At 39.5% G+C, this 25,345-nt stretch overlaps 1 protein-coding gene across 3 annotated transcripts in view; it reads right to left on the bottom strand.

The window, feature by feature from the left end:
- CDH20 (cadherin 20) overlaps positions 1-25,345 on the bottom strand; it is a 197,464-nt gene that overhangs the window by 34,204 nt on the left and 137,915 nt on the right. For all 3 annotated transcript variants that reach the window (XM_084509039.1, XM_084509038.1, XM_084509040.1), the window contains exons 2-3: positions 16,698-16,823; positions 1,260-1,623 (exon numbers count right to left, since the gene is read on the bottom strand). In XM_084509039.1, coding sequence (XP_084365165.1) covers positions 1,260-1,502 — 243 coding nt within the window. In that variant the 5' untranslated portion in view covers positions 1,503-1,623; positions 16,698-16,823. The remainder of the gene's footprint in view (positions 1-1,259; positions 1,624-16,697; positions 16,824-25,345) is intronic.

The following is a 25,345-nucleotide window of genomic DNA, read 5'->3' as shown; positions in this document are numbered from 1 at the left end:
TTTAAAGCCAGTGGATTCATTTTGATTTATACTGGTGTGACTGAGGGCACAGTTTAGCTCTTTGTGGGTGTAAAACCAAAAATACAAGTCCAAAATTGGCCTCTGGATTTGTAATACTTTTTTTTTTTTTCCTTTCCCTGCAGATTGATAGCTTGGAAGGAAAAAAAAAAAAGATATGTGATCATGTAAAAATAAGCAATGAAATCTGAAGGAATTGTTTTCTGACGTAATTTCTTAGTTCTTAATCTGTCATATCAACCTATATTGTAGTATGTGTTTATCATCTAGACATGTAAAATCATAACTGTATTGTTCAAACACTTAACTACACTAACCCTCTCCCTCCCACTTTTCCCACATTTGTCACCTCTATTTTAACTAGATGCAAACCTAGTGCTGCCAATAAGCCTTTGAATAGCAGGTCAATATGTTAAACAGTTCATAGTCTGTACAAATGTTGGGAAAGCAAAATAAGGAGGATGGATATAGTGAAGTAGACTGTGATGGCAGACATTACTAAGCCTGATTTCCATCTGCTTGTATCTAAAGGAGCTACAGTAAAGTGAATGCAAAGTACTACCAGGTAGATGGGGTAAGTTTAGCAATCCATTTTGCAAATATCTGTAGTAATGTATGGATTGTTAGTGTGTAAGGGAGCTGAAAATTTGGCTCTGATTTAATAAACTGTCCTTCTATCTTTCTATATTTGGAGCAACTTCTCTGTAGTCCACAGAATTAACCTGGGGTCAAGCTGTGGTTAGCAAGGAGATATTCTGACCCTAGCGATTTGCAGAAAGCGAAACCTGAAATGTCAGTTTTCATGAGATACTGGCTCTTTCATTTGATTGTGAATTTCATCTTCCAGCTGACTTGATCACAGACAGAAGCATGATCACAAATGCTTCCTTTCTTTCCTTGTCCTCCTATGTCAATATAACCTTGCTTTGTCTTGACATTGTAAGAGTCCCTGGAACGATCACTGCAGATTTTCTAACACTACCTCAATTACAGCTGATGATGGCTACTGAAGATCTCTTTGAAATAGGCAAATATATTGACAGCACCTTTAAACAAAAATTCTTCACAACTGAAGGTGACACTGAAGCTCTTGGGAGCTGAAGTGAAATTAATGTGGGTGGATTCACTGCCAGAAAGAAGGTAGAGACAAGGCACTTAGAGAAACTTCCCATGTTTTGCCACAGTCTGCAGGTACAGAGATGCATACACTGTGCCAGATATCCTCCTGGTGCAGCTCTTACCTTCCCAACATACAGAGGGTCAGTTCCTGTGTACTCCTCCAGAACGAAGAACTGGTTCCACACCCAGCTCCTCTTCATACGCTGATGCAGCTTGTCTGACAGGTTGTCTTCTGGCCCTTCAGTGAGTGGCCTGGCACTTCCTGACAGCACAGTTGTAGTAAGGTCCATCAGTCCCCAAAAATACAAGGAGACCCCAAGTCCAAGCAAGTTCTTTGCATTTCTCATTCTACCCGAAGCCCACATATACGAGGGTTGACTTAGAAGTCAAAGCACAGTATCTTAGGTCCCGTGAGAAGAAAGTAGGTCCTTTTTGTAGTCCTTTGAAATGTCCAAGAGAGATCCCGGTTCTGGGAATGACAGCCTCCTGTAAAGTTAAAGGAAATTCATAGGAGGATGTTTTTTTCCCCCAAGGAAAAAGAGTTTCCTCGATAGGCAAATATGCTATAAAATATTTAATCTTCAATATAAAAATATAATAACAGGATGCACAAATTCTGAAGCTAGGAATACTATTACCATATAAGCTGCAGAACTGGAACCTCAGATACAAGAATCACCAGGGCTTAGTCAATAAGTAAGAGTGCTCTACTTTGCTAACTTAGCTGTAGTGTTGCTTTATAGTATTGATTGGCATGAGTTAAGTGCGTACTCTTTAGAAATATTTATGACCAGAAGTCATTAGAGAATATTTAAAAACTGTTCACTCTGGAAATTTATAATAGCTGGTGAACACTTTTTGGCAACTGGCTTTTTCTTTCTGTTTAGAAACTAGGTCATTGTCATTACACACACGTGCATGCCAACACGTCTACTTAAATACACATATTGCTACATTGCAAACCTTGAATTTCATTTCTAGTAGCTGCAAGTTATTTCTGTTTTTAATTATTCTTTAAACCTTCCCTGTTTCTTGAATTCAGTTTTCACACTCTGCTGCCTCCTCTCTGAGGAGCTGATTGCTGCTACAAATGCAACATTTCTGGAATTTGAATGGTCAGTTAATCATTTTATAACCCACAAAAGGTTTCAGAGTGCTGACGGTCACATGCTATTATGTGATATGTCCAACCAAGTCAAGCTAACACATTTTTCCTCCACAAGCCTGAAAGACCTGTTTAGGCTGAGGAATGCTGACCTCTATCAGAGGACACTTTCTCATCAGTCTAGGATCTTTTGTTGTCATGAAGTCAGATTAGTTGGTGACCTCACTCCAGGCTATGGATTGGAGCAACCCTTTCCTTCACCATTTTCCTGGGTTTAACGATGTGATGCTGCACTCAAGCTACTCTGCCAAAACACTCCATACATCCTCTGTGGGCCCAGTGTTTTTGCTCGGCTCTCAATTCTCTTCGAGACAAATGGACTCATTAGGAAAGGCATATTGGGCTCTGAGGCTTAAGCGAGTAGTATAATTTCATTTTACTGCCATTCTATAGTTAAGTCTTTAGGCTTAATTAATTGTTTTATCCTGTGGAAATAAAAAGCAGTAGGAGACATCTGTCAAATATTCCTAATTGAAATTCGTGAAAGATTTCAGAATCTTAAGAAGTATTTTAAACATTTGCACAATAATATTTTGAAGTGAAGACTGAGACAGTACAATGCTCTCAACAGAGAAGAAGAGAGCGTTAGAAAATTCCCCGGCATCCGAGTTGATGTAACTGGAGGCCTGGGACCCTTAGAAATCTACGGAAACAGCAATTCAGAATTTAATTCAGAAGTTCACTGAAGTCTGAAAAAGGCAGCTTAAGTCTGGAGTAAATGTCCACAAGGGAAGTAAACCCAAAATAACTATCTTAGGCTGATTTCTGTACACAACAATGTTTCCAGGTATGAAGCCTAGAAGGAATATGACTACACAGTGCTGCTGGTAGTGAAGCATAAAAAAAAACAGAACTAGCATGCTCTTACCTTGAAAAGTTTAAAACTTAAGGTTAGGTACAAGAAAGGAAGGACAAACTATGACCACAACCACAGAACATGGTAGATCTCTTTTAAGCACAGCAATTTACAGAACTGCCAATTATGTAATATGTAAATATGGGCTACAAAATGTAGATAAGGGCTACATAATCCTTAGCTCCCAATAGCCAAAATACAGTTACACTTGGGGAAAGGAGGCTGAAGTCCATATCACATCATAGGTACATACACCTTGCTCTTAGCATGTTGTCAACAGCAAGTTTTTCTCTGCAAAGACATGACTGATAGTGTTTTACTGGTGAATAAAGGTGGGGAGAAGCCTCCCACAACTGCTGTCCACAATCTGAGGGAACCAATCACTGCCTCCACCGTGTAACGAAGGGAGAGCAGAGGCCGGCAGGGTCCAAGGTCCCACATGGAGTTTTTACTTTAAGAAGTTCCATCTCCTGTATGTTAGTTACATTTTTGTCTGTATGACCGAAGAAGTGACACTACATGATGAACCAATTCAATGAGAATTGGCAATGAGAATCATGTTTATAGGTGAATGTCCAAGCCATGAATTCAGAACTAAAGGTGCCAGTTGTCTCCTGCAATTAAATTCAGCCAACAAGAGTCAATAGTCAAGGTAGTATTGAGATATGGATAAAAAAAAATCACAGAACTTCCTATTCCCAGTGCAATCCTACTTAAAGGAGGGTGACTATTAGAAAACTTGCCATTATGCAATAAAAAATCTTGTAGAGGGATGTTCCTTTCCCATTTAATGGCAGCCCACAATGACATGGTCATATATTTTTATAGCCAGGGGAGATCACACCAGAGATGAAGTGCCTCAGATTGTTTGTTTATTTGGTGTGCTAGTACCAGAGTTTCTGGTTGTCTCATTCCTTTCCAAAACTTGAACAAGCACGCTCAAACTTGTCACATTTTCCTTCTTGCCTAAAGGCAAATTACTACTATTAATAACAGTGTTTAATCACAAATAGTTCCTCTACCTCTGAAATTGAAAGAGAATTAGCTTTTTTTTTTTTTTTTTTTTTCCTATCTCAGGTTTTCAGTTCATATTAAAAGAATGAAAATGACTTTTGTAAACTTCTGGCCTGTGGTGCTCTTGATCTCCTTGGGGCTCCTTTTCCTCAGCTTTACCTATTGTTGGCCCCTGGATCTGCAAGGGGTACTATTTCTCTAACAAGGTATTTCTCATCAGCATAAAAGGCGCTGATGTACAGGCAGGGATTGAACTGTGTGTTAGTACAAGAGATAGCTGAGGTACAGATAAGGTCATGGAAGACTGGGTCCTTCAGAGTACTTGTGTAGATGATGGCTGCTTCATCAGCTGAGTGTGATGGATGAGGATGGAGTCATTTGGACTGTAGATACAGCAGTTGGTGAGGATGATGGCCATATGCTTTGAGTGTGCTAACTTGGTGGGGTCTCTAGCCCCCAAGTAGACCTTGGAGCTTTTTGCCACAGATGGATGACACAAGCATTGAGGCAGAGTCTGTGCTGCCTCAGGCTGGGTAGTTCTTTACAGGGGGATCAGGAGGACTGGTCATACAGCAAGGCACTTGTTGGCATGATTGAGTGAGACCTCTAACATTCTCTTAATTCAAGTTGTTTCTTGGAGCCCTTCAAAACATGCTCTGAAGGATATCTGTGGATATCTGCAAAGATGGAATTGATGCTGTCATATGACTCTTTCTTATATGAAATACATTATAGAAACTCATGTTTCATGGCTCAGAATGGGGGTGAGAAAAAGATTTTAAAGCAGTAAAGGGAGGGAAATCTTGTTTTGCATGTTCACACATGCACACAAAAACTAAGATATTAAGCCTAAGAAGATTGCATGGCCACAGCCTGCACAGGGTTATTTTATTTTTCAAGACAAGATTAAGTGTGTTTCAGAACCTGGTTTGTTACCCACAGCTGAGTACCCCATTAAAATAAGCTTAGCTGCATCTGTGCAGTTTAGATCCCTGACCCAAAGGGAACACCTTTCTTGGCCCTGCTTTTGTGATGAATATTTGATTACTAGCTCAGTTGTTTAGGCTACTTTTTTTCCTGCTCTTGCCTTGCAGATGTTGCTGAAAATCTTTTTTTCTTGCCACTCAACAGTAACAAATATGGCTTTTGGCTTCATAAAGACCCGTGAAGATCTAATTGAACCCTGTGCAACTGGTGGCCTATACACAACACAAAGGAAGCATCTAATTGTTCTGCACAAAAGAGTCACAATAATGCACTTTCCACTGTTGCAAATACAAATTTCTCTTTCAGCACATTCTGTGCAAATAAAATAGGCATATTCCAAGTGTGAGCTCTAGTTCATGCTCCATTTTTAAAGACTCACCCAGCCCCCCTCCCCTCCATATTTGTACAGTAATTAAACTATTCTTAATTTAATATCTAATTCTGGTCAAAGATGAAAAGGAAAAAGAAATATCTGCCAGAACTGACTTCTAGCATTTCTTGCATGTGACCCATTTATCATGTTAATTCTGAAGGGAACAGCACTCCCAAAGAAAGGATAAAAATATTAATAGTTTGGATGACCATGCAGAGAGTTCCACTGGGATTGAAATGTATTGTGCTCAATACATATTTACATAAATGCCAAGGATTTTATAGTCAAAAAGCTGAAACTTGAAAAGGCTTATACACATGCTTAGTGCATTTGTCATTTTGAGCAAGTGGTCTCCCAGAAAGTCAGTGGATTATTTGCATTCATAAAATTAATTACATGCTTGCATCTTTTGTCCTTGGTCCTTCCAATGGATTTTGTTGTGTGGACCCAGCACTCATGTAGAATACTACAGAGTTTACTGGATCTTATGTGGGTACATTGCCTGAGCAGAGGCAATTCACTTACAGGAGACATATTACACTGAAAAAAGTGGGGAAGAAAGAGGCAATCATTTTCAAATTCAGCCCCCAACTTTCTCTGTACATAAATACACAGATATGTGTGATAAATTTTCTCTGTACATAAATACATAAATGCGTGTGATATTTTATATGTATATATAAATGCTTCTTAGCAGCACATACCCTGAACTAAGATTATGTTTTGAACTAAGAAAATGATTTCTGTGCTTAATGACACCTTTAAAAGAGCCCTCCACCCCCTCCCCCCCCCCCCCCATTTTGTCAAAAGAAACCAAACTACTTGGTAATGAACCCAGTAGGGAGGAACTGAAGTTGAATGAAAAGAATCTCCAAGTGTGCTATTTGCTTAGTTCCTTGAATTTCTTGTGATATTTTGAACCCAAGGTGGGGGTGTAAGTATTGTGTATTTTTTTTCCCCTCATTGAATGAATTATTCTTTTATGTTTTCACAGATTACTTCTTAGGTTTCCTGTACCCTTACTTGCTCACAGCTTTGTTGTAAGATGCCTTTGCAACAACCCCACAGGAGTGCCAGTCATTAAGAAGGTGTAGGCTGTGTTCGGCACTAGGCAGACCACCTGTAAAAGGTGCCTAACAGCAGCCTCCAGGACCACTCTCCTCCACACAGCCAGGATCTAAAATCTCGTGGGCAATTTATGTAATCCTGGTCTCATTTGAGAGATCCTAATGCTTTCAGTACCTGAGTTAGGTACCTCTAAACAGGCTGATTACAGTCCTAAACAAATTTGTACTACTTTCAGAACTGCATATGTTTTATCTCTGGCCCAGACCAGTCCTGCTGTTATTATTACCTGTCATATTTACTGGGCAAATTCAAATTAAAAATAAAAATCTAGAGGAGTTTGTTACTGAAAATAGACTAGGCCTGAACATGTATTTTTATTTTTACTTCATTTTACTGAGATCTTCATAAATACAATGAAACTTGACAACATACCATATGGTGCATAAACTTTAACTCACAATACAATCCATTGTCATAAAATTACATCCACAGACCAGTCAACAGTCTCTCCTGGGACACATCAGTGAACTCATTTTACTCAAGATCTGAAGTCCTTCAAAGCCACAGAGTGCATGCAGAGCAAAAATTCCCACCGAGTGACAGAGGGAGTCCCATCTTATAAATCCCAGCCCTATCATTACAGGCTCATAAAAAGATCAAAAAGAATGAAACATGCACACAATCACAAAGTAAACATTTTCAAATAAAACGATGCTGATAACTTAAGTCAGGTGAAGAGCTGATCCCCAGCTTCTACTCAGTGGGAGGTACTGTAAATGCTACATAAAATAAAGCAGGACAGAAGGAAGAGGAGGTTTCAAAAACTCCACGCTGGTCTAACTGACTCTGCTGAAGTCTGCCTCAGTAGGAGCTAATGAGGCATCACAAATACATTGGGAAATCCAAACAAATGCCAGATAAGATAACCCCTGTCCAATCAAGGACATACAAAAATATATAAAAATTGTACTAATTAAACTATCATTTTGAAGGGAAAAGTCTTTAGTTTTCGCAGACTTCTGACTACTTTTGCTATCATGTTAAGAAAAAAATGTATACAGTTGTTACTTGATGGTCACATAAACTGTGGCATTCCTCTCAAACAGGTAACATTTAAAAATATATAAACCTCCTCCTCTCCCTCAAAATGTGACCTTTCTTGCGTGCTGTGCAGCTGTACCAGAAGCCTTTGCTCAGACCTGTCCCAAGGCTTCCAAGCAATATAAGTAAAATCTGTTGTTTCCTGCCACGGAGTGGCACGGAGAGGGCTGGATAGGGATGGTGGAATTTCTATCAAAATGCTATCAAAAAGGAAGAAGAGGAAGGATGGGTTAGGTGTGGTGTGAAGAGCTTGTGCCTGTTAGAGAGCCAGGGTTTCTGTGAAGGCTGTGAAAAGATAAGATCGTAGTGCTGGGTGAGTCTGCCCTCCCCTGTAAATGCTGCAGTGCCCTCCTGAGCTCTGAGAGGCCAGCAGGAATATAGCCCTGGTGTCCTAGCCAGCGGTGTACTTATGGCCAGAACAGGACCTAGTCAAAACTGTGACAATCCTCTTGGAGAAAAACAAACAAAAACAACAAAAAAACTAGTTCCTTCCTTCTTTATTTTATTTTCATGCTTCCTTCTGCCTATGTCCCTCCTCTCTTCCAGTTCCTGAGCAGATGCCTAGCCTGATCTCTCTCATTCCCCTGCAACAGGATAAAACCCATTGCTGCCATACACCTGGAACACATTTTGAACGTGAAATGTCCCTGCCTGTGCTGCATGGTGTCTAGTAAGCAGGCCATGTCCTTTAGCTACTAAACATTGTACTTTGTGTATGCTAGTCTGCAGAATATGACAGATTTCCACATAGCAATGAAAACCGGACTCTTTCTTATCCCACAGCTGCTGGGTGGATGATAAGGCTCACTGATACCCCTAAGTACCGAAGATGGAAGAAGTGTTATCTCATATCTGGAGACAGATAAGAGAAGCAGCTCTCTGGCTGGAACAGATAGAGGTCTTTCAGGTAACACTTTTTCTCATGCATGATGATTGAAAGTAATGATGGGTCAGGGCCTACGCGCTGTCATAGGTGAAGACAACTTCCTAGTTTCATTATGATTGTATTCCTAGTTAGCGTGACATTTCATAAAGTATTTTGACATATTAAAAATGGTCCCCAAACATCCTACATCCAAAAGCAGCTGCTGAAGGCAAAGAATTGAACAGGGAATTTTCGTTGTTTTTCTTTTTTTTTAAGCCAGCAAACAGTATTTAGCCATCCATCAAGATAATCAAGATATGTGTATGCAAGGACTGGCATATAATGTGGCTTTTTTTTTTTTTTTGGTGTGGTGGGGTAGAGGGCTTAAAATTGTCCCTGTATTCATAGAGAAAGGGACATATATTAGCTTAGGAATAGCTGCAGGTGCTATAAGAGGTGAAAATCTTTCCTCTATTTCATATTCCTTGAGTCTGACATTGATTTGGCTGTCCAAAACTGGCATCTGTACCTTGCCTTGACTTCACAGTCTTCCCTATCTGAACATGAAGACATGCTACTAGCCAACAGGATGAACATTTCCAAGCCTACTTCAAGCTGCTGCCTGTGAAATGAAAACAGCAAAAGAAACAGAAGTCTTACAACCTTTCTCTATCTGAACTGTTAGGGTGCTGCCTTGTTCTTATCACCCAGCTTCAAAGTGTTTCTAGAAATACAGAGTATGAGTGGCCTTCACAGGACACTTTTAAGTGGAAAGAATAAAAGGAATAAAGATGTGCTGACCTCATTTGTCCCAGAACTGTTCTAATACAGCAAGAATAAGGTTCATAAAGCCTGAAAAACAACCTCAGATATTTTGCATGTCAACTTCTAGATTTTGGTCTTCAAAGTTAACTGTTGCAGTCTCCACAGGAAGTGTATGAGAGGTATTATCTAACTGGCTTTTTGCAAATGTGACGTGCACTAATAATACACCTTAAGATGATTCCATTATCTATTTTCTGTCTTCTTCATAATCCACTGTTGGGACACGTTCCCTGAACTGATGACTGTGACCATAGCATATAAACATGAGAGGACCCTACTGACAGCAACTGTATGGGATATCAAGGCCCATTTCTCCCATTGTGGGTAGTCGCTTCATGTAATCCCTCAAATAGTTTAATGATTCTTTCTTAATTCTCAAGAATTCAAAGTATTGCATATATATAATCAAAAGAGAGCAAGGAAATGCAGAAAATGTAGGAGGGCTTAAAGGAAAGCAAATTAAAATACATTGCAGAAGAACTCAAATGAGATTGCAGCTTTGCTATTAGTCCATCTGTGCATGCATTGCAGCTAAAAAGATTATTTATTTATTTAGTTATTTCTATTCTTTCTTACTTGTGGATCTGCATTTTTATGAAGTACTACACTATATCTTTTTGAGACGTCAGGATTACTGTGCCAAACCAGATTTTTGCTCCTAATGTTGAGATTTTTGCCCTTGGAAATTGCCAATAAGTGATACTACTAAGTAGCTAAGGTCCCTCTTGGTATGCTTTAAATGTATGCTTTCCTTCACACATGAAGGAAAGTCTGAAAAAAGAAATGTGGCATCATAATAGCTGCAATTAATAGAAACAAAGGATTATACCAAGAAGCTGGACAGATGGTACTTCTCAAGTGGAAATGGGGTGGGCTTCTAGTCTGACACAAGTGAAACCCTAACAAGAGAAGGTATAAGGAAAGGTGAAAAAGTGGTATTTTTCTTAAATTTGAGTTATGGATTGCTGGGAACATGTTTGAGACTTGAAAGACAAGTGCATGCAAATTTAAATGATTTGCCTGAAAGATGGTTGCTCAAAGAAACTTTGCTTGCAAGTGAAGCAGAAACATACAGTCTCGGTATCATGTTGTTTCATTCTGCTTGTGGGAGAAATCTAATTAATTAAATATTTTGTATTTGAAATTTCAGAGAGGGGAAAAAGGAGAAGTGGAGAATAAAGAGCAATGGGAATAAGCACCAGTGCTTATAAGAGGTCAATATTATGATACTGCATGATACATCATCTTTAGTTAATAATAATGAAAAAAGGCTCTACTGCTGTGAGGTGCTGGAAAAGGTGAAAATTCCTTACTGACCCTTGTGATTGGTTTAAGCACTGAAGCATGAGTTTTATTTTCTTCCTTTTGACTGAAGAATTATTTGGTCTCTTTAAAAAAAAATAGCAGTAAATATCTCCTTCAATTTCTTCCAAATTTTCTAGTATCTTACTCCATCTTTTCTTTTTAAATTTGGGGGACGCAAAAAGAAAAGGGATGGATCTATTTTTACTCCATCAACATAGTTCGATCTCAGCCAAAAGCCTGATCTAGTGCCCAGTGAAAAATGATGGGATACCTAGGTATTATGTTCTGCTTTCTCTCAGGCTGCATAACCTACATTTTTGAAATCTCTTGCCAGATCATTCAATCCGTGTGGAATTTACCCTCAGGTACTTCAGAAACCAGCAATAGCTAAAACCTTTGTGATTATCTTCACGAGCTTATAGAAGATGAGCAGGTTCCTAGAGGACTGGCAGAGAAAAGTCATTATACCTACATTTAAAGGGGGGTGAGAGGGATGGGAGTAGGGGGAAGCAATCCAGTGAATTATAGGGCCTTCAGCCTAACTGCAGTACTTGGAAATTTACTGGAACAAACAAACAGTTTTTCTGTATATAGAGGATAATAAGGCACTAAGGAATGGATAGCTTGACTTTGCAAAGAACAAGTTGACAACAAAACAGCCTGATCTCCCTCTCTTTGGTAAGATAACTAGCCTAACAGATGCAAGATGAAGAAAATGCAACACATCTTGATTTTCCTAAGATATTTTACACAGCTCCACAACTCGTTGTCAAAGGCAAGACAGAGGAATATGGCCAAGGTGAAATAAGAGTAAGGCAGACTGGAAAATAACTCAAAGAGCAGCTAGCAGAAACTCAATTTCCCAGCTACTGGGAGTCAACACCAAGTGGCCCTCCAGGATTTTGAGCAGGGTAGATTTAGACTAAGAAGAAGGAATAAGGAAGAAATCCTTCATTTAGAGGATGGTGATGCACTGGAACAGGTTGCCTAGAGAAGCTGTGGATGCCCCATCCCTGGGAGTATTCAAGGCCAGGCTGGATGGACCTTTGGGCAATCTGATCTAGTGGGAGGTGTCCCTGCCCATGGCAGGGGGCGTGGAACTGGATGATCTTTAAGGTCCTTTCCAACCCAAACCATTCTATGATGATTTTGCTTCATGTCCACTACTATTCAATATTTATGTTAACAGCTTGGATGATGCAGTATAAAATATGAGGATGACATCAGGTTGGGAGATGTTGTAAGCACTTGGGAAGATGGGGTTAGAATTCAAAATGATCTTGACAAATTGTAGAAAAGGTAGGAAATCAATATGAGAAAATTCAATAAGAACAAGTAGAAAATGCAAGCCTTAGAATGGCAAAATCAAATGCCCAGGCATATGGAGATGAATAATGGCCTAGGAATCAGCATTGCAGGAAAGAAGCTGACCAAAAACTGAATAAGAACCAGTACCTTGATGTGTGAGTTGTGGTAGAGAAGGAAAATGCCATTCTGTTTTCTAACAACAGAATGTCATGTGTGTTGTATGTTTCATTTGTGAAGCACTTATACTGGCATCCACAGCATAGAAAGTCAGCATATCACAGATTAAAGATGTGCCCAGACTCCCAAGCTGCTCCCAGGGAGAAAGCAAGAAATTGGAACAGTAGTTTAGAAAAATATGACTTGTGAATAGGTTATAAAAATGTATTTGCTGAGTCCAGAAAAGGAAGATTTGGGAGATAGCATAAAAGCAGACTTTAAAAAAGTCTAATATATGTTAACAAGTGTAATAAGAAGAATGGTGATCTACTTTTTTTTCTTAGCTTCCAGGAACAGTGGAAGGTGCAGTAAACCTACTTTGAAGCAAGAGGAATTTAGGTTAGAAGCAAATCAAACCTTTAGTATAAGGTGGGTAAAGTATTGGAAGAGATGGCTGATAGAAACCGTGAAATCTGCACTTTTGTAGCTTTTAAGAAAAGGTTAGAGAGTAGGCTATTGGAAGTTGTTTTGGTGACTTTTGATCCTGTATCAGAAGCAAAAGACAGGAGGAATTTAGAAAAGTCCTACATTTCTATGACCCTAAAACTTATAAAATCACATCTTACGGTGTAAAAAGAAAACACACACGAAAAGAAAAAAAAAAAAAAAAGAAAAACACACACACAAAATACTTTTAAGTGCTCTAATCTTCCTTTACCACCCTTTCCCTTCCTCCTCTCTTAGCCTGAATCCACATGTGCTGTGAATAGCCTTTACTAGGTAAGTACTCAAACCAGTTGCTTTTACTAGGTTGTAGAGGCGTGGATAATACTTTTAAGTGAAGATAACAAATGAACCCTGGGATGATCAGTGCTTCTCATGATAATTAGAAAAAATATGAAGAAAAATACCTCATGCTTTATTTGATGATCATAAGTAATTGGTCTTTCCAGAAGGTGAGATAACCAGAAGGTGCTTGGCTGTGATTGCTTTACTGTGGGGCTGACTGGCAACAGTGCCTTCACCCCATCTGCACTCTGATTGCTCCCACAGGTCTCCACTTCTATAACAGCACTAATTTCATGACAGGTAAATCAGATCCAGAACCCTGTGTGCCTGAATGCCTTTTTTTTTTTTTTTTTTTTTTTTGGGATTATCCATTCAAGTAGGAGGTTGTACCCTTGTTCCCTGTATAGGCATTTTTGTAGTGTAGAGTACTCTGTAATCTCTCTAACCACACTAAGCTGTCACCTTATTTCATAAAATGATCATCAAATGATGTTGTATTGATTCAGAAGAGGCTTCTTTTTCTGTATGTGTTAACTGAAACTCTAATAAAGTCCAAGTTAACATACAAAAGTACTAGCTAGGCTGGACTCCCTGCAGCTTTGTAAGAGACCATCTTCCCTGTTACCTTCCAAATCCCTATATGAGAAGATAAGGACTACACACCCACTTTTCTTATTGATTCCTGCCCCAGAGTATAAGTTCACAGTCTAAGTATCCAAGTGAAAACAATAAACAAACCCTTCCTGTTAAGTACAACAGATTTTCAATAAAACAAAGTTTGAGCCCCAGTGACTCCGTCATAACTTGTGCAACATCATGGGGTACACTAAGACAGGCCTCCTTCCATTAGTCAGTTAAGATATCAGAGAGCCCCAAGCTATCTCTGCATTTTAAAAATGATCAGAACTTACTGTAATGGTATGTTCTCTTTCTCATGTCCTATAAACTCACTTTTCTGTTTATCTAAATTCACTTACAGCTGGCATTGATTCACTTTTGGCCTATACAGTCTTACAGCAACGCCCTGCATTATTGCATTTGATTTTGGATGTGCCTTGTTTCCATGGCAAGCCAAGTGTTTCTTTGTGCATAGGACCAAATTTTCCCCCAAAGTCTATGACCTAGTCTCTAGTTTTGTACAGATTTTGTACAAGACAAATCTTACTTGCTTTGCCTATTTGTACCTTCCCCTACAAATATTCATGTGAACACAGCCATGAAGATATGACCTGCACTTCCACAGAGGCACATAAAAGAATTACAACACCTCACCATATACTTTGTAGGCACAAATTTAGCTTTTGTATTCAAAAGGCAGAGTTAAATGTCTATATTATATCATTTGTGTCCATTAGCCTACTAGTTGTCTCATTAGCAAGAATGAATAACTGCAGGCATAAAATAGGTCTGAAGAAACTAAAATTTTATTCAGGTACTATTTATATTACTGTGACATTCTTTAGGATCGAAATGCAGTATAAATTCATAGTATTACCTGTCAAAAATCTATCACCTCATCTCCAGCCACTAGAATATCTTTTCGTCAAGAAACACTTTTCCTGCCAATCAGAAGATAATAAGCAAAATACAGCCTAAATGAAATTTTCTACTTTTTAATGTCAGAATGATCTCAACTTGCATAATAGAAGGGGACTGGGTTTCTTAATCAATATTTGATTCACCTAAAATAAAATAGTATAATATAATGTAATAAAATATACTATTAAGTAATGTAATGCAATATAATATGAAACATATGGAATGCATAGTGTCTGCTTTCCCTAGAAGATATAACATGCTTATGAATATGCATCATTCGGTAATACTAGGAAGGGCAAACCCAACACACATGTAACTCACATCCATAACTACTTGGACAGCTTCAATGCATGGGAATGTAAGTCATCTTTAAGTCTGGGGCTTGAGACACATTGAGGAAATGATCAGATTTGATTAAGGTCAGTTGCTGCTAATTTCTAGACAAATATTGAAGGTAGAGAAATAAACCAGTGAATGCGACTGAGTCAGGAAGCCACAGAGAAATGCCGTATTTTCAGGATTTAAATAGAGAAGCGTTATCTTATAAAACTCGTCCAGGGAGAGCATTGCATGCTGTTGGTGTGACGTGTTGATATTGTGGGCCAGGCTGTCATGTTTCTGCTCAGAGACAGCCTCAAGCACCACTGTCAAAGGCTGGAACAAGGTTTTCTGCTTGTCCTTTGCATTATCTACAAGACCTCTATCACCTCCTACATATTCCACCTGCCCCAGCTGGCAGAGGTGCTATCCGGGGTCCCAGAAGACCCCCTTCTCCAACCATTCTGAGAGATGAAGGACCCTCTTGCTGCTGCTGTGGGCAAAAGGTGGGCTCCCTGGGGAGCTCGTACACTTGATATTCAGGCAGAGAAAAGCCTTCTTCACCAGCTGACCCGAGGGCTGTGCATCCATGCCTGCTCTGGCCTGTGGAGGTCTCACGGTCCCCACTGTGACAGGGTCACTGCGCCATGTGGGGCAGGTATCTGGCTGGGAAGCCAGAGAGTTGGCTCCAGCTGAGCAGACAGCACAAAATAATCACTGCTCCTTGTCCTGTGCTAGAGGAGGGAGGAGGAAAGTGAATATTTTCCCATGTGCAGGAGCTGCACTGCTCCGCTTGTGGAGGCTTTCACCTGTCTCTGCAGCTTTCCTTAAAAGACAAAGGAGTTTTGCTTTAATGACCTTCCCCACACACCATTAATTTCAGTGGGTGGACTCTGTAGGAGTAGTTACTAGTCATTTTGCTATGAAGAGAAATTGAATAAACTAAAAAAATGTGAACAGTGATTTGGAAAGAAATACATCAAGGATAACAAAACTTTTGATTTCTGGTTTAACATTCATTCAGTATTTCAAGATTAGCTGTAGTGTCTGTGTAATGCTGTTAATTGGCGTAACTGAGCTTCATTCACTGTAACTATTCTTTTCAAACGAATATATTGCTATATATCCCCCATTTTGTTTTCCCACAAGGCACATTTCAAAACAACATGTGCTGTTTTGGATGCAATACCATATCAACCTGATTATTTCGTACATAATAAGATATGCCTTAAGATAGAGCACTGCAAGATATTTATTTAGAAGGACACCTTTGATGTTATGTGAACTAAAGAAATCTTTAAATTCTACTGAAATAAAAGTGAAATTCAGTGTCACTGTAATCAATCTTGATCCACCGCAGGAGTCAGGGCTCCATACAAGTGCCATTCTAATCTACTTCCAAACACAAGTTTCCAACTAGACAGTCGAGACATGCGGATTAGCTCTTTGAACAGGAATTTTCTGAAAGCACAAATAGAAATGTATGTGCCTAATGCCTATTTTACAAATCAACTTTTCAATTAGAAGAGTTTTACAACTTGTTTAAGAATAACTTGTCCATGTCACTGTCAGTCTTAAGTAATGTATGGGTTTAAAATTAGAGCCTCCTTGAACAGACTTTGAAGAGCAAATAATGGAATTATTCCAGAGCCTTTTATATGGATACCGATGACTGCAACAGACAGCTACTTAATATTTCTGAAGAACTGCTTCAGACAGCTTGTCCAGATCTTAGAGAACACAGCAGAATCATTTGTTTCTTACCAAGACAAAAGTACAATGCTTTATAGATCTTTCCAGTTTTCAAGCAACCCACCATATTCAATGAGAAGCAATGTAGAAAATATACTTTTTGCCACAGAGAAAAAGAAATAGTAGCTTTACAACATACCTTTCGCTATGTTTGCACTTCTCTGTGCTCCTGCCGCTCAGTTTACACACTGCTTTTCTCTTGTGCGCTCTTGGGCAGTACAACAGGCACTTCAGCAGCTCTGTCCTCTTTTGAACACAGTCATCTCTAAAGAAAAAGTTTAATTTGTATTATAGTATGTGGCAACTTTCAAGAAAAAAAAAAAAAAAAGACATCACCACAAACCAATCAGAATATTCTTTGTCTGAAGATCTAGCCTCTTTCTCAGCTGATGCACTAATATGTGAATGAGGCCAGTAATCCATGAGGTGAGGTATACAGAAGCCATTCACTAGAAAAGATGCCGGGAGAACATAAGCTACATGGGTGGATGGTGGGAACAATAGCAAACATTTCATGTTGAGGTGGCTGGGAATGAATAATGCATGTGTTGGGGAAACAGTTGCCCCATTCTGGCATGGGGAGGATGGAAAGAGTGGGCGTGGGAGGTATTTTCCTGATCGAGTTAGCATTTCCAATTAAAATCATCATCTGCATAGACCCAGAAGACGTGGTATGACGATAAAACAATGTGCAAATATTGGAGGGGGAACCAATTACCGTTATGTGAACCCACAAAGAAAGCAGCTCAGATGCAAAAAGATTTTACGTAGGGAGGCAGACATGCACAAATGAAATGAAAGGACCAAGAGAAATGTTAGCATGCTACATGTTCTTTTGATCTGATATTTTTTAGATATGCCATATAAATGAGTGCTTCGTCTTAGCTGAACCACCCTTTCAAATTATTGTTAATTAAGTAATAATCCCTGAGAAATCTGTCATTACCAACAGTTAGGAACTGGTTTATTATGTTTGCCCCAGGCTATTAATGCTCAGACACAATGGCCACTAATTGCAATAAGAACGAATTTCCCTAGAATTATACATGCATCTTCTCACTATCTGGAGGCATGTTTTTGTTTTAAAACTTTGCTTTTTAACTTGTTTAACTGGAGCATTGGTCAGTCAGAAATTCTCTAATCATTCCTCACAGAAATCATCATTAATGAAAAGAAAGCAGATTTTCATTAATGTTTTACATTATTAAATGTTTGTTGCAGACAACAACAGCAGAGGTTATAATCCCCATAAACAATGCATCAGCTCCAAATCCAGCAGTGCTAGCAAAAGCATTTTCAATCAATGCAATGAGCTTTGGATCAGTCCCAACAATTCCTTTAAAAACAAGGGAGGGGAGGGGTGCCTCTTGTTATTTTCTGAGCTTGCATTACAGCTCTTCTTCTGTAACACATTATTAAAGTAATGAGAACCCATTTCTGGGATGTCAATGACTGAACTATGACATTTATTTCTGTCAGTTGTTTTCCATGTAGACAGGTCAGCTGGCCATATGAATTATTACTAAGTATTGTTAAAGAGATAAATTGAGAAAATTAATCCAGAGGCAGGGAAAAAATCTACCTGGAATTTAAAGTGATCTGCTCCACAAACACTTTTCCCCTCTGCTCAGGAGCAGAGTGTAAGGAAAAAGCCTTAAAGAAAAGCTGCCATTGTCATTGCATTTTAAAAGCATCCACATGACAATTTTAAAAGAACTGCCATTTCAGCTATTTCTTAAATAACCTCTTTCTTCCTCCATAATCATGTAATATATTTCTTTCACCTTTTGACTAGCACTTTTTTTTTTTTTCTTTTTTTTTTTTTTTTTAATAAACTTACACACTCATTTTGCAGGAAATTATATTTTAAAATGCTTCTCAGAGGTGTTTTATCCTAATAGTTTCATTTGGGTTGAATTAATGCTGAATCCTGATTTGCAAAAATAGAGAGAGAGGAAGAGAGGGAGAGAAAGAGAAAAAAAAAAGCTTAGCTTGTACCCCAGCTCCAAAACGCACTTATCTTCCATTCACATTTTCAAATCAATCTTATGGTAACCTTTATCTGTAATAACAGAATTATTCTGATACTTCTAAAACACATACAGCAGCAGTATAGTTATTTATCCGACTAGATAGTCAAATGAGTTTCCTCCCCCTTTCTTTGCCAGTTCACAGTTTGTTTTCAAGCCTTCAATGCTGGTTGTCACTTGATAGTTTTTATTCTTTTACTTTCTTTTTTTTTTCTCTCTCTCTCTCTCTCTCTCTCTTTTTTTCTTGTTTCTTTTTTCATTTCCTTTCCTTTTTTTTTTTTTTTTTTTTTTTTAAAAAAAAAAAAAAAAGGTTCTCGTCTCTCTTTTTTCCCCATTAAGATTCGAATGGGCTGGTACCTCAGCCAATATGGCTATACATGCCTGAATAGACTTGCAGAAAAGCGGGGTCTCCTTTTGTCTGGGCCCGTATGGCTGTATATCATTCTGCACTGATAGGCAAGGGCTTCTCTCTCTGTGGGAGATTTCCAATAATTGCCAGAACAAATTAAACTGGGGCTTATCTGTTCCTCTCTCTTTTCAGCTTGAAAACGGAGGGAACTGAGGAACAAGACCAATTTTAACTGGTGACAATGCACCGTAGAAATAGATTGGATACAGCTTGTGTGAAGTCATGTTGTAGTCAGCAGTGGCAGGACACTGCTTTGAGGAGTGAGGTGGTGCTGGGCTACATGGACCCAGCCGGTCCTCCGATCTGACAAAGAATAAAAAATGAGTTGGGAGGTTACGAGCAGTCCATATAATCGCCATTGTGACAGGCGGAGATGAAGGGAGGAGTATTTCTGGTCATACTTGAGTGGACTGGGCAGCCCAGGAAAGCAGAGTGGACTGCAGCGTGTAAAGAGGACATGGCGTATTTTGAAAAAAAGACACGAGGTGTACAAAGAAGTTCCTCCCTCCCTCTGACCACCACCACTTACACTATTTGCCACCATTTTCCCACATCTTATGCCTCAGTCTTTGGGCAAGTGTCATAAAGTACAACGTTAACCCTCAAGAGACAGGGAGAGTAATGAGGATGCCCCGCCTCTGTGGTGAACACTTGGCTGTCTGGGGCTGAAAAGAGTGTTTTAGGAGATAATATAGTTATCAGACATATATTTTCTATAGCAAAGAGCTGTCATCTTCCTTTGCAGATGAGATAAAGTGAGTTCAAAGTGCTTTCTCCAGGCAAAGATAGACTCAAAGCTGTGCAGTGGAAATGAATTCTTTGACAGCGTCTGACAGACAGAAATGTGAACCATCTGATTTGAAAGGGACCTTTAATTCTTGGGGCTTCTGAATGCCAATGAGAAATATTAGGATCTTCTCTTGACCAACATGATTACAGCTATCACACAAGAATATGCCAAACACCTTTCAACATACTGTTGTCAGTCAAGCTCTAAAAAGCCATCACTCACTGTAAACTATCTTCTCAGCTACCACTCTGCCTTAGTCAGGCTCTCCCAGCCTCATAGTCAACGAGAAACTAATATGAAAAAAAAATAATCCAGCAGCACTTAGTGTTAGGTTTCCTTCTCTTTTTCCCTCAAGCTCTCATGTTCCTGATCCATATCAGAAAATCAAGAAATTGTGATACAGTCATTAATGCAGACCAGGGGGTGTAAATTCAGGCTACAGGAACTGGATGCAACTTCTATTGGTAAGGTCACCATACAGTACATAGGAAAATACATATATATTTTTTTTTTCTCTTAGGAAAATATTTTTAAAGCGCTGCCATAAATGAACCATCTGAATTAGAAAGGGAAAAGGCAAACACTAGAACTAAAGGCAATAAGGAAATAGGGAGTAAACTGGTGGTTGATATGGCACAGAAAAGGGGATTGAAGGATGAATGTGCGAAGAGATGTGATGGGAGATAATGATGGGCGGAAGTAAGGTTCTCTTCTGAGAGTAGAGAGAGAGGCTGGTCTGTAAAGCCTCTACACCACTCACAGCTGATTTGGAAGATGTGGGTAAGATGAGCAATTGATAAGATATACAAAGCCCCTCTGTTTTAATGCTTTAGTCCCTTAACCCAATCCTTTTTTAGGCAGCTCCTAATAGCTCAACATTTTCTGGGTTTAAGATTCACCACCCTCTGGTACGATTTGCCAAACAGCCGATCATCTTCTGCTCATGTCAGATGGATTCTGAATACGCGCGGTGTTTAAACTGCCAAAAATTCTGAAGCAGCTTGAATAGGGCACCCAAAACCAATGACCTCTGTGTCTCAGTTCCTCATTTGCAAGGTAGGAATAATGTGGTAAGAGTACCTCATCTCACCTGAGCAATGAAAAGATGCACCTAAATTGGTGATGCCAAAATCTCTAGTCATTTTGTCTGTTTTGTTATAAAGGTAGGCAGAGGCAGAGGATTTGAAAACAGTTACAAACTTACACCTATACCGGATAAAATGTTTAAAACTTCAGAAGAGGAAGTAGACCACTTCAAGGGTCATATCAAATTTATTGAGATTATTAAGACATAAAATATTCATTTGGATTCCTTCTTTGAGGAGAGCAAAGATGTGAAGGGCCTATATTATTGAGTTTTTATGGACTTTGGAGACCACTTATAATTGTAAGTAATTGCAGAATGGCATGAGTTACAACACTGGTTGAAGGCCAGATCAGTCTATACTCTTTACAAAAGCTCTTTGGTATCATATTTGGTGGAAAACTTTGGACAAGTGTTATCCTAACAACAACAACAAAAAAAACAACAAACAAACAAACAAACAAAAACCACTAGGATTTTGCTATATATTTGCTTTTATACTGATAAGATCATTCTAACATTATATGCAAAAAACACCTAAAAGCATAGTAAAAGAAGTGAAATCATCAGGAAAAATCAGAGGGATTGAAAAAAGTCACATTTTCAGTTTGTAATGTCAATCCTGTGAATGGCTCTTGGACCTTAATTACTTTTCTAACTTGGGAATCTTAAACAAGCAGTTTTGTTTCTTAAACAGCCCATAACTAAAATAATTACTTAAAGAGATGTTTTAATTTTAGATCATTTTAAAATGTCTCTGGAGGAAGCTATGGAAAATTCCTAACAGGTTCACTTTCCATTAGGTACTCAAGAAAAAAAATAGCAAAGTGCAAGTTTTACTGTGTGATTTTCAGTTCTAAAAACTGTGAACAGTCAGCAAAACTGGAATAGCAAATCCATTCTGAATTGACTTTTTTTATAGTCATAAGCATGAGAATTCAGAAGCACACACTTCAGAGATTCTGCACTATTTTAGCCCCGTATGTTCTTGTTCCTAGCCATTCTTCTTAATTGGGGCAGACAGGGGCTAGCCACCATCCAACAGGCTTACACTGGAAAGGGGTATTTTTTAAAACTCTACAGAAATCATCTTCTGTTTCCCTCTGGAAAACACAGCAAAGTCAATAAAACCAACACTCCTGCAAACAAAATAAGAACTGAGGCTCTAGGATCAATTTCAGTCATTATTTATATTCAGGAAGCCTCCTTACTTAGGAGGAGTCAGTAAAGGGGATTTCATGTCTATAAAAGGGGCTAGGCTGTCATTGGACTTTAATCAGTGCCATGCTAGAGAAATCTGAATATGGAATAAATCTGTCCTTTATCAATAGGCAAATACATGCAAAGAAGTAAACTTTCGCAGGAAAATAAAGGTCAGAAAGTAATTGCATGCCAGGGTGAAGTTAGGAATGACTTCTGAAGTCAATACACAGTGAAGAACAGGCAGTGCTGACTGGAGGAATGGGTACCCCTTTGCCTACCCAAGACAGGCCTCTCATCAGTGCCACAGGGCTGTCACTGCTCCCTGTGGCACTCAATCTGCCTGGCCCGCTGCTCTAAACTGAAATACAGCTGATGGCTACAAAAGAGGGCTCCCCAGCCTGGGGCTTTCCTCCGCGCTGGCAGTCCTGGGAGGAGATGTTGGGTGCCCCTACAATGGGGCAGCACCGCCAGCCATGTCAGAGGAGGTGAGGGGGAGAATTGCCAGCACCCATTGTGCCCCATTCCTCCTTACCCTATGCTGCTGATGAGCTGGATCATTTCTTGTACAGTCTTTCCCTTCAAAAACTGGGAAACTGGGGGTGATGGCACAGGTAGGGGGGGTCTCCATTACAGTGGGTTGGAGCAAGGGATGCTGATCAGCTGGAGAGCCTGACCTTCAGTGCATCGCTCGTGCCTAAGGGCCCAGCTCTCCTGCCCCTGAGATCGTGCTGCTTCTCTCAGCTGGCTGCTCCACAACCACTTAATTCATCAGCTGTTTGGCTTGGCCTCGATTGCAAACGAATCCAAAACCCCCTTCCCCTCTGCAGCTCTAAATTGCTTATTTTTGAACACCAGACCGAAGAGGCTTCTCTTGTTCGGACAACGTAATCCCCTCTCCCGTCTGTCGAGGACCTCCTGTTCTGCTGTTTGTTGTGCTGGGGCAGAAGTGACACCCTGCTGATCTCAACTGTCTTTGTGGCTGCAGGCCTCAATCTCAGAGCACCAAGCTCTGCAAAGGTCACTGCAGCCACCCTCATTTTCTCTTCATACATTCATAACAAAAGTTTCCTGATTCAGCAAACATACGATGCCCACATAGAAACAGACCCCTTTCTAGATGTATCCTGTGGTAGCTTTTAAGCACTCATGTCACTCTGCATTATGATGCTCGGGGCTTTTAAAAGCTAGGGAAGGACTGGAAAACGTTGTGAGTGGGAAATCCCTAAGGAACACCCACTTGCCACAGATACTTCTTGCTAATTCTGCAGATGGCATGTTCCTTCTTCTGAATAGGACATTAAAATGAGCTCTTGCTTACGTGAAGCTATTAAAAGATGCGGTAGTCCTTCCAGCAAGGGCAATGGTGAAGTCTTCTGTGTCCTTTCCAGATTCCAATTCACTTAATTACATGTGTAAGGCACATTGCAAAGCTCCATCACTAGATGCTTGATTCCCACTAATACTTTCTGCCTAGTTAAATTCCCTCTGGTTTTTCATCTCTGTGTAGCAGTCATCTTCAGTTCCTGCCCTGGACTATTTGAGAGTGTACAGCCTCTTTAACTGCTGCTCTGTTTTATTCCAGATGTGATCTGGGGACAAATGAAATGATTCTTGCACATATAAAATCCATAAAGATGAAAGGTGTTATAACTGTATGTTAATTATTCATCACTAGTATTACACATACTAATGTTTTCCTCAAAGTACAATGCACCCCACAGAGCTGTAAACATGTTAAAGAGCTGTAGTTTTTCATTTAAATTTGGCACAGAACTCAAATGAATTTCACCAAAGAGGTAGGATCAAGATCAGATTTTGTGAATATAAAATCCTTTCCTCACCTAGGGATGAGTTTAGAGAAGGAGGGAACAAAGAGTTCAAAAATATGCGTTGTTGATCGCTTCTGGTGTGCCATGAAGTCTTTGCATCAGATAGAGCACGATTCAAAGCCACCTACTAAAGCACATCCCCATACACACAGCAAGGATGCTGAAATCTCTGCTGAGCACAGAACTGCTTAACAGTGGCTGCAAAATTACCCTGTAGGCTGTCCAGCCTGATTAACTACTGACGTCAACAAAAATAGCAACTGGAATTTCCTGCAGCTAAATATATATATTTTTTCCCTATAAAGCTGTTTTGGGTCCAAATACAAAGATCTCTGAACAACTGTGTGAAACAATCAACTACCAGCAGTAACGCTTAATGGCTCTGTTCAATGTAAACTGTGCACTTAGGAGTGATCACGGTATAATTATAGGAAAAATGCATTAACAAATAAAGCTTTTAAGGGAAAAAAAAAAAAAAAAAAACACACTCAAAATCAGACAGTAAGTTGGAAATGAAGTTGTGAATCTCAGGTAAATTCAATACAAACTGCAGTCACTCTAAATAGGAATAGCAATAAAAAAAAGCCTTGGTATTATATTGTTATGAATGAATTGGCGAGTGTTCTCCTGTTGTTTTACTTTTTCTAAATTGTGCCAACAGATGCGATTAAAAGGAAATAAGATTAAGTTGTAAAATGGAATCTTCTGCGGTAGTAATCACAACAGACTAAATGACTGTCCCCAGCTCCTAACAGGAGGCAGCAAGGAGCTTTCCCCTTAGGAAAGGGATATTAATGTTGGAATTTTCTTTCTGTGCAAGTCTGAAGAAGCCCAAGGTTGAAGTGAAAAGATGGACTACAGGCTGTGAGTAGAGAGGTGAGACAGGGTGCTGGATGCAATCCTATTGCTAGATGAAATGTGTGTATATGAATGTGAACGTTTGTGTACCTGGATGTACATGCACGTATATGTTTAGTTAGCCTAACATCAGGAAAAAGATTACACTTCTGCTTTATAATACATAATACATTTATATAATGGAAATACATGAAATAACTGCTGCCCAAAAAGGAGAAATCAGTTGGGAACAGTGACTGGCAGCTGCTGGGAGGAAGGAGAGGGAATCAGTGTTAGGACACCCAGCACAAGTTCTGTCCTGGGATGTAAACTGGCAAAGGCAGCTCCCAGCTCCAGCCAGAGGGTATATCCAGGGCTCGAATCCCATGCTATAATGTCTCATCCACCCCAGAGCTGCCAAATATTCAGTTTCTAGCAAGCAGGAAATGGCAGCTCCCCAAGCACATGTGGGGTAAAAGGCAGAGCTGGGAGCTGCTGCAGGCCAGCCAGGAAACCTCACCTGTGTGGCCCTGTATAAATCCAGCATGTACATCACTGGCATTTTCTTTCCTGCTGACTGGAAAACACAATGATCACTGCAAGCA

Source organism: Aythya ferina (genome assembly GCF_964211825.1).
Source record: "Aythya ferina genome assembly, chromosome: 2".
Taxonomy (NCBI): Eukaryota; Metazoa; Chordata; class Aves; order Anseriformes; family Anatidae; genus Aythya; species Aythya ferina.
Note: the sequence above shows the minus strand (reverse complement) of the source record. Positions and strands in the feature narration are given on the sequence as shown.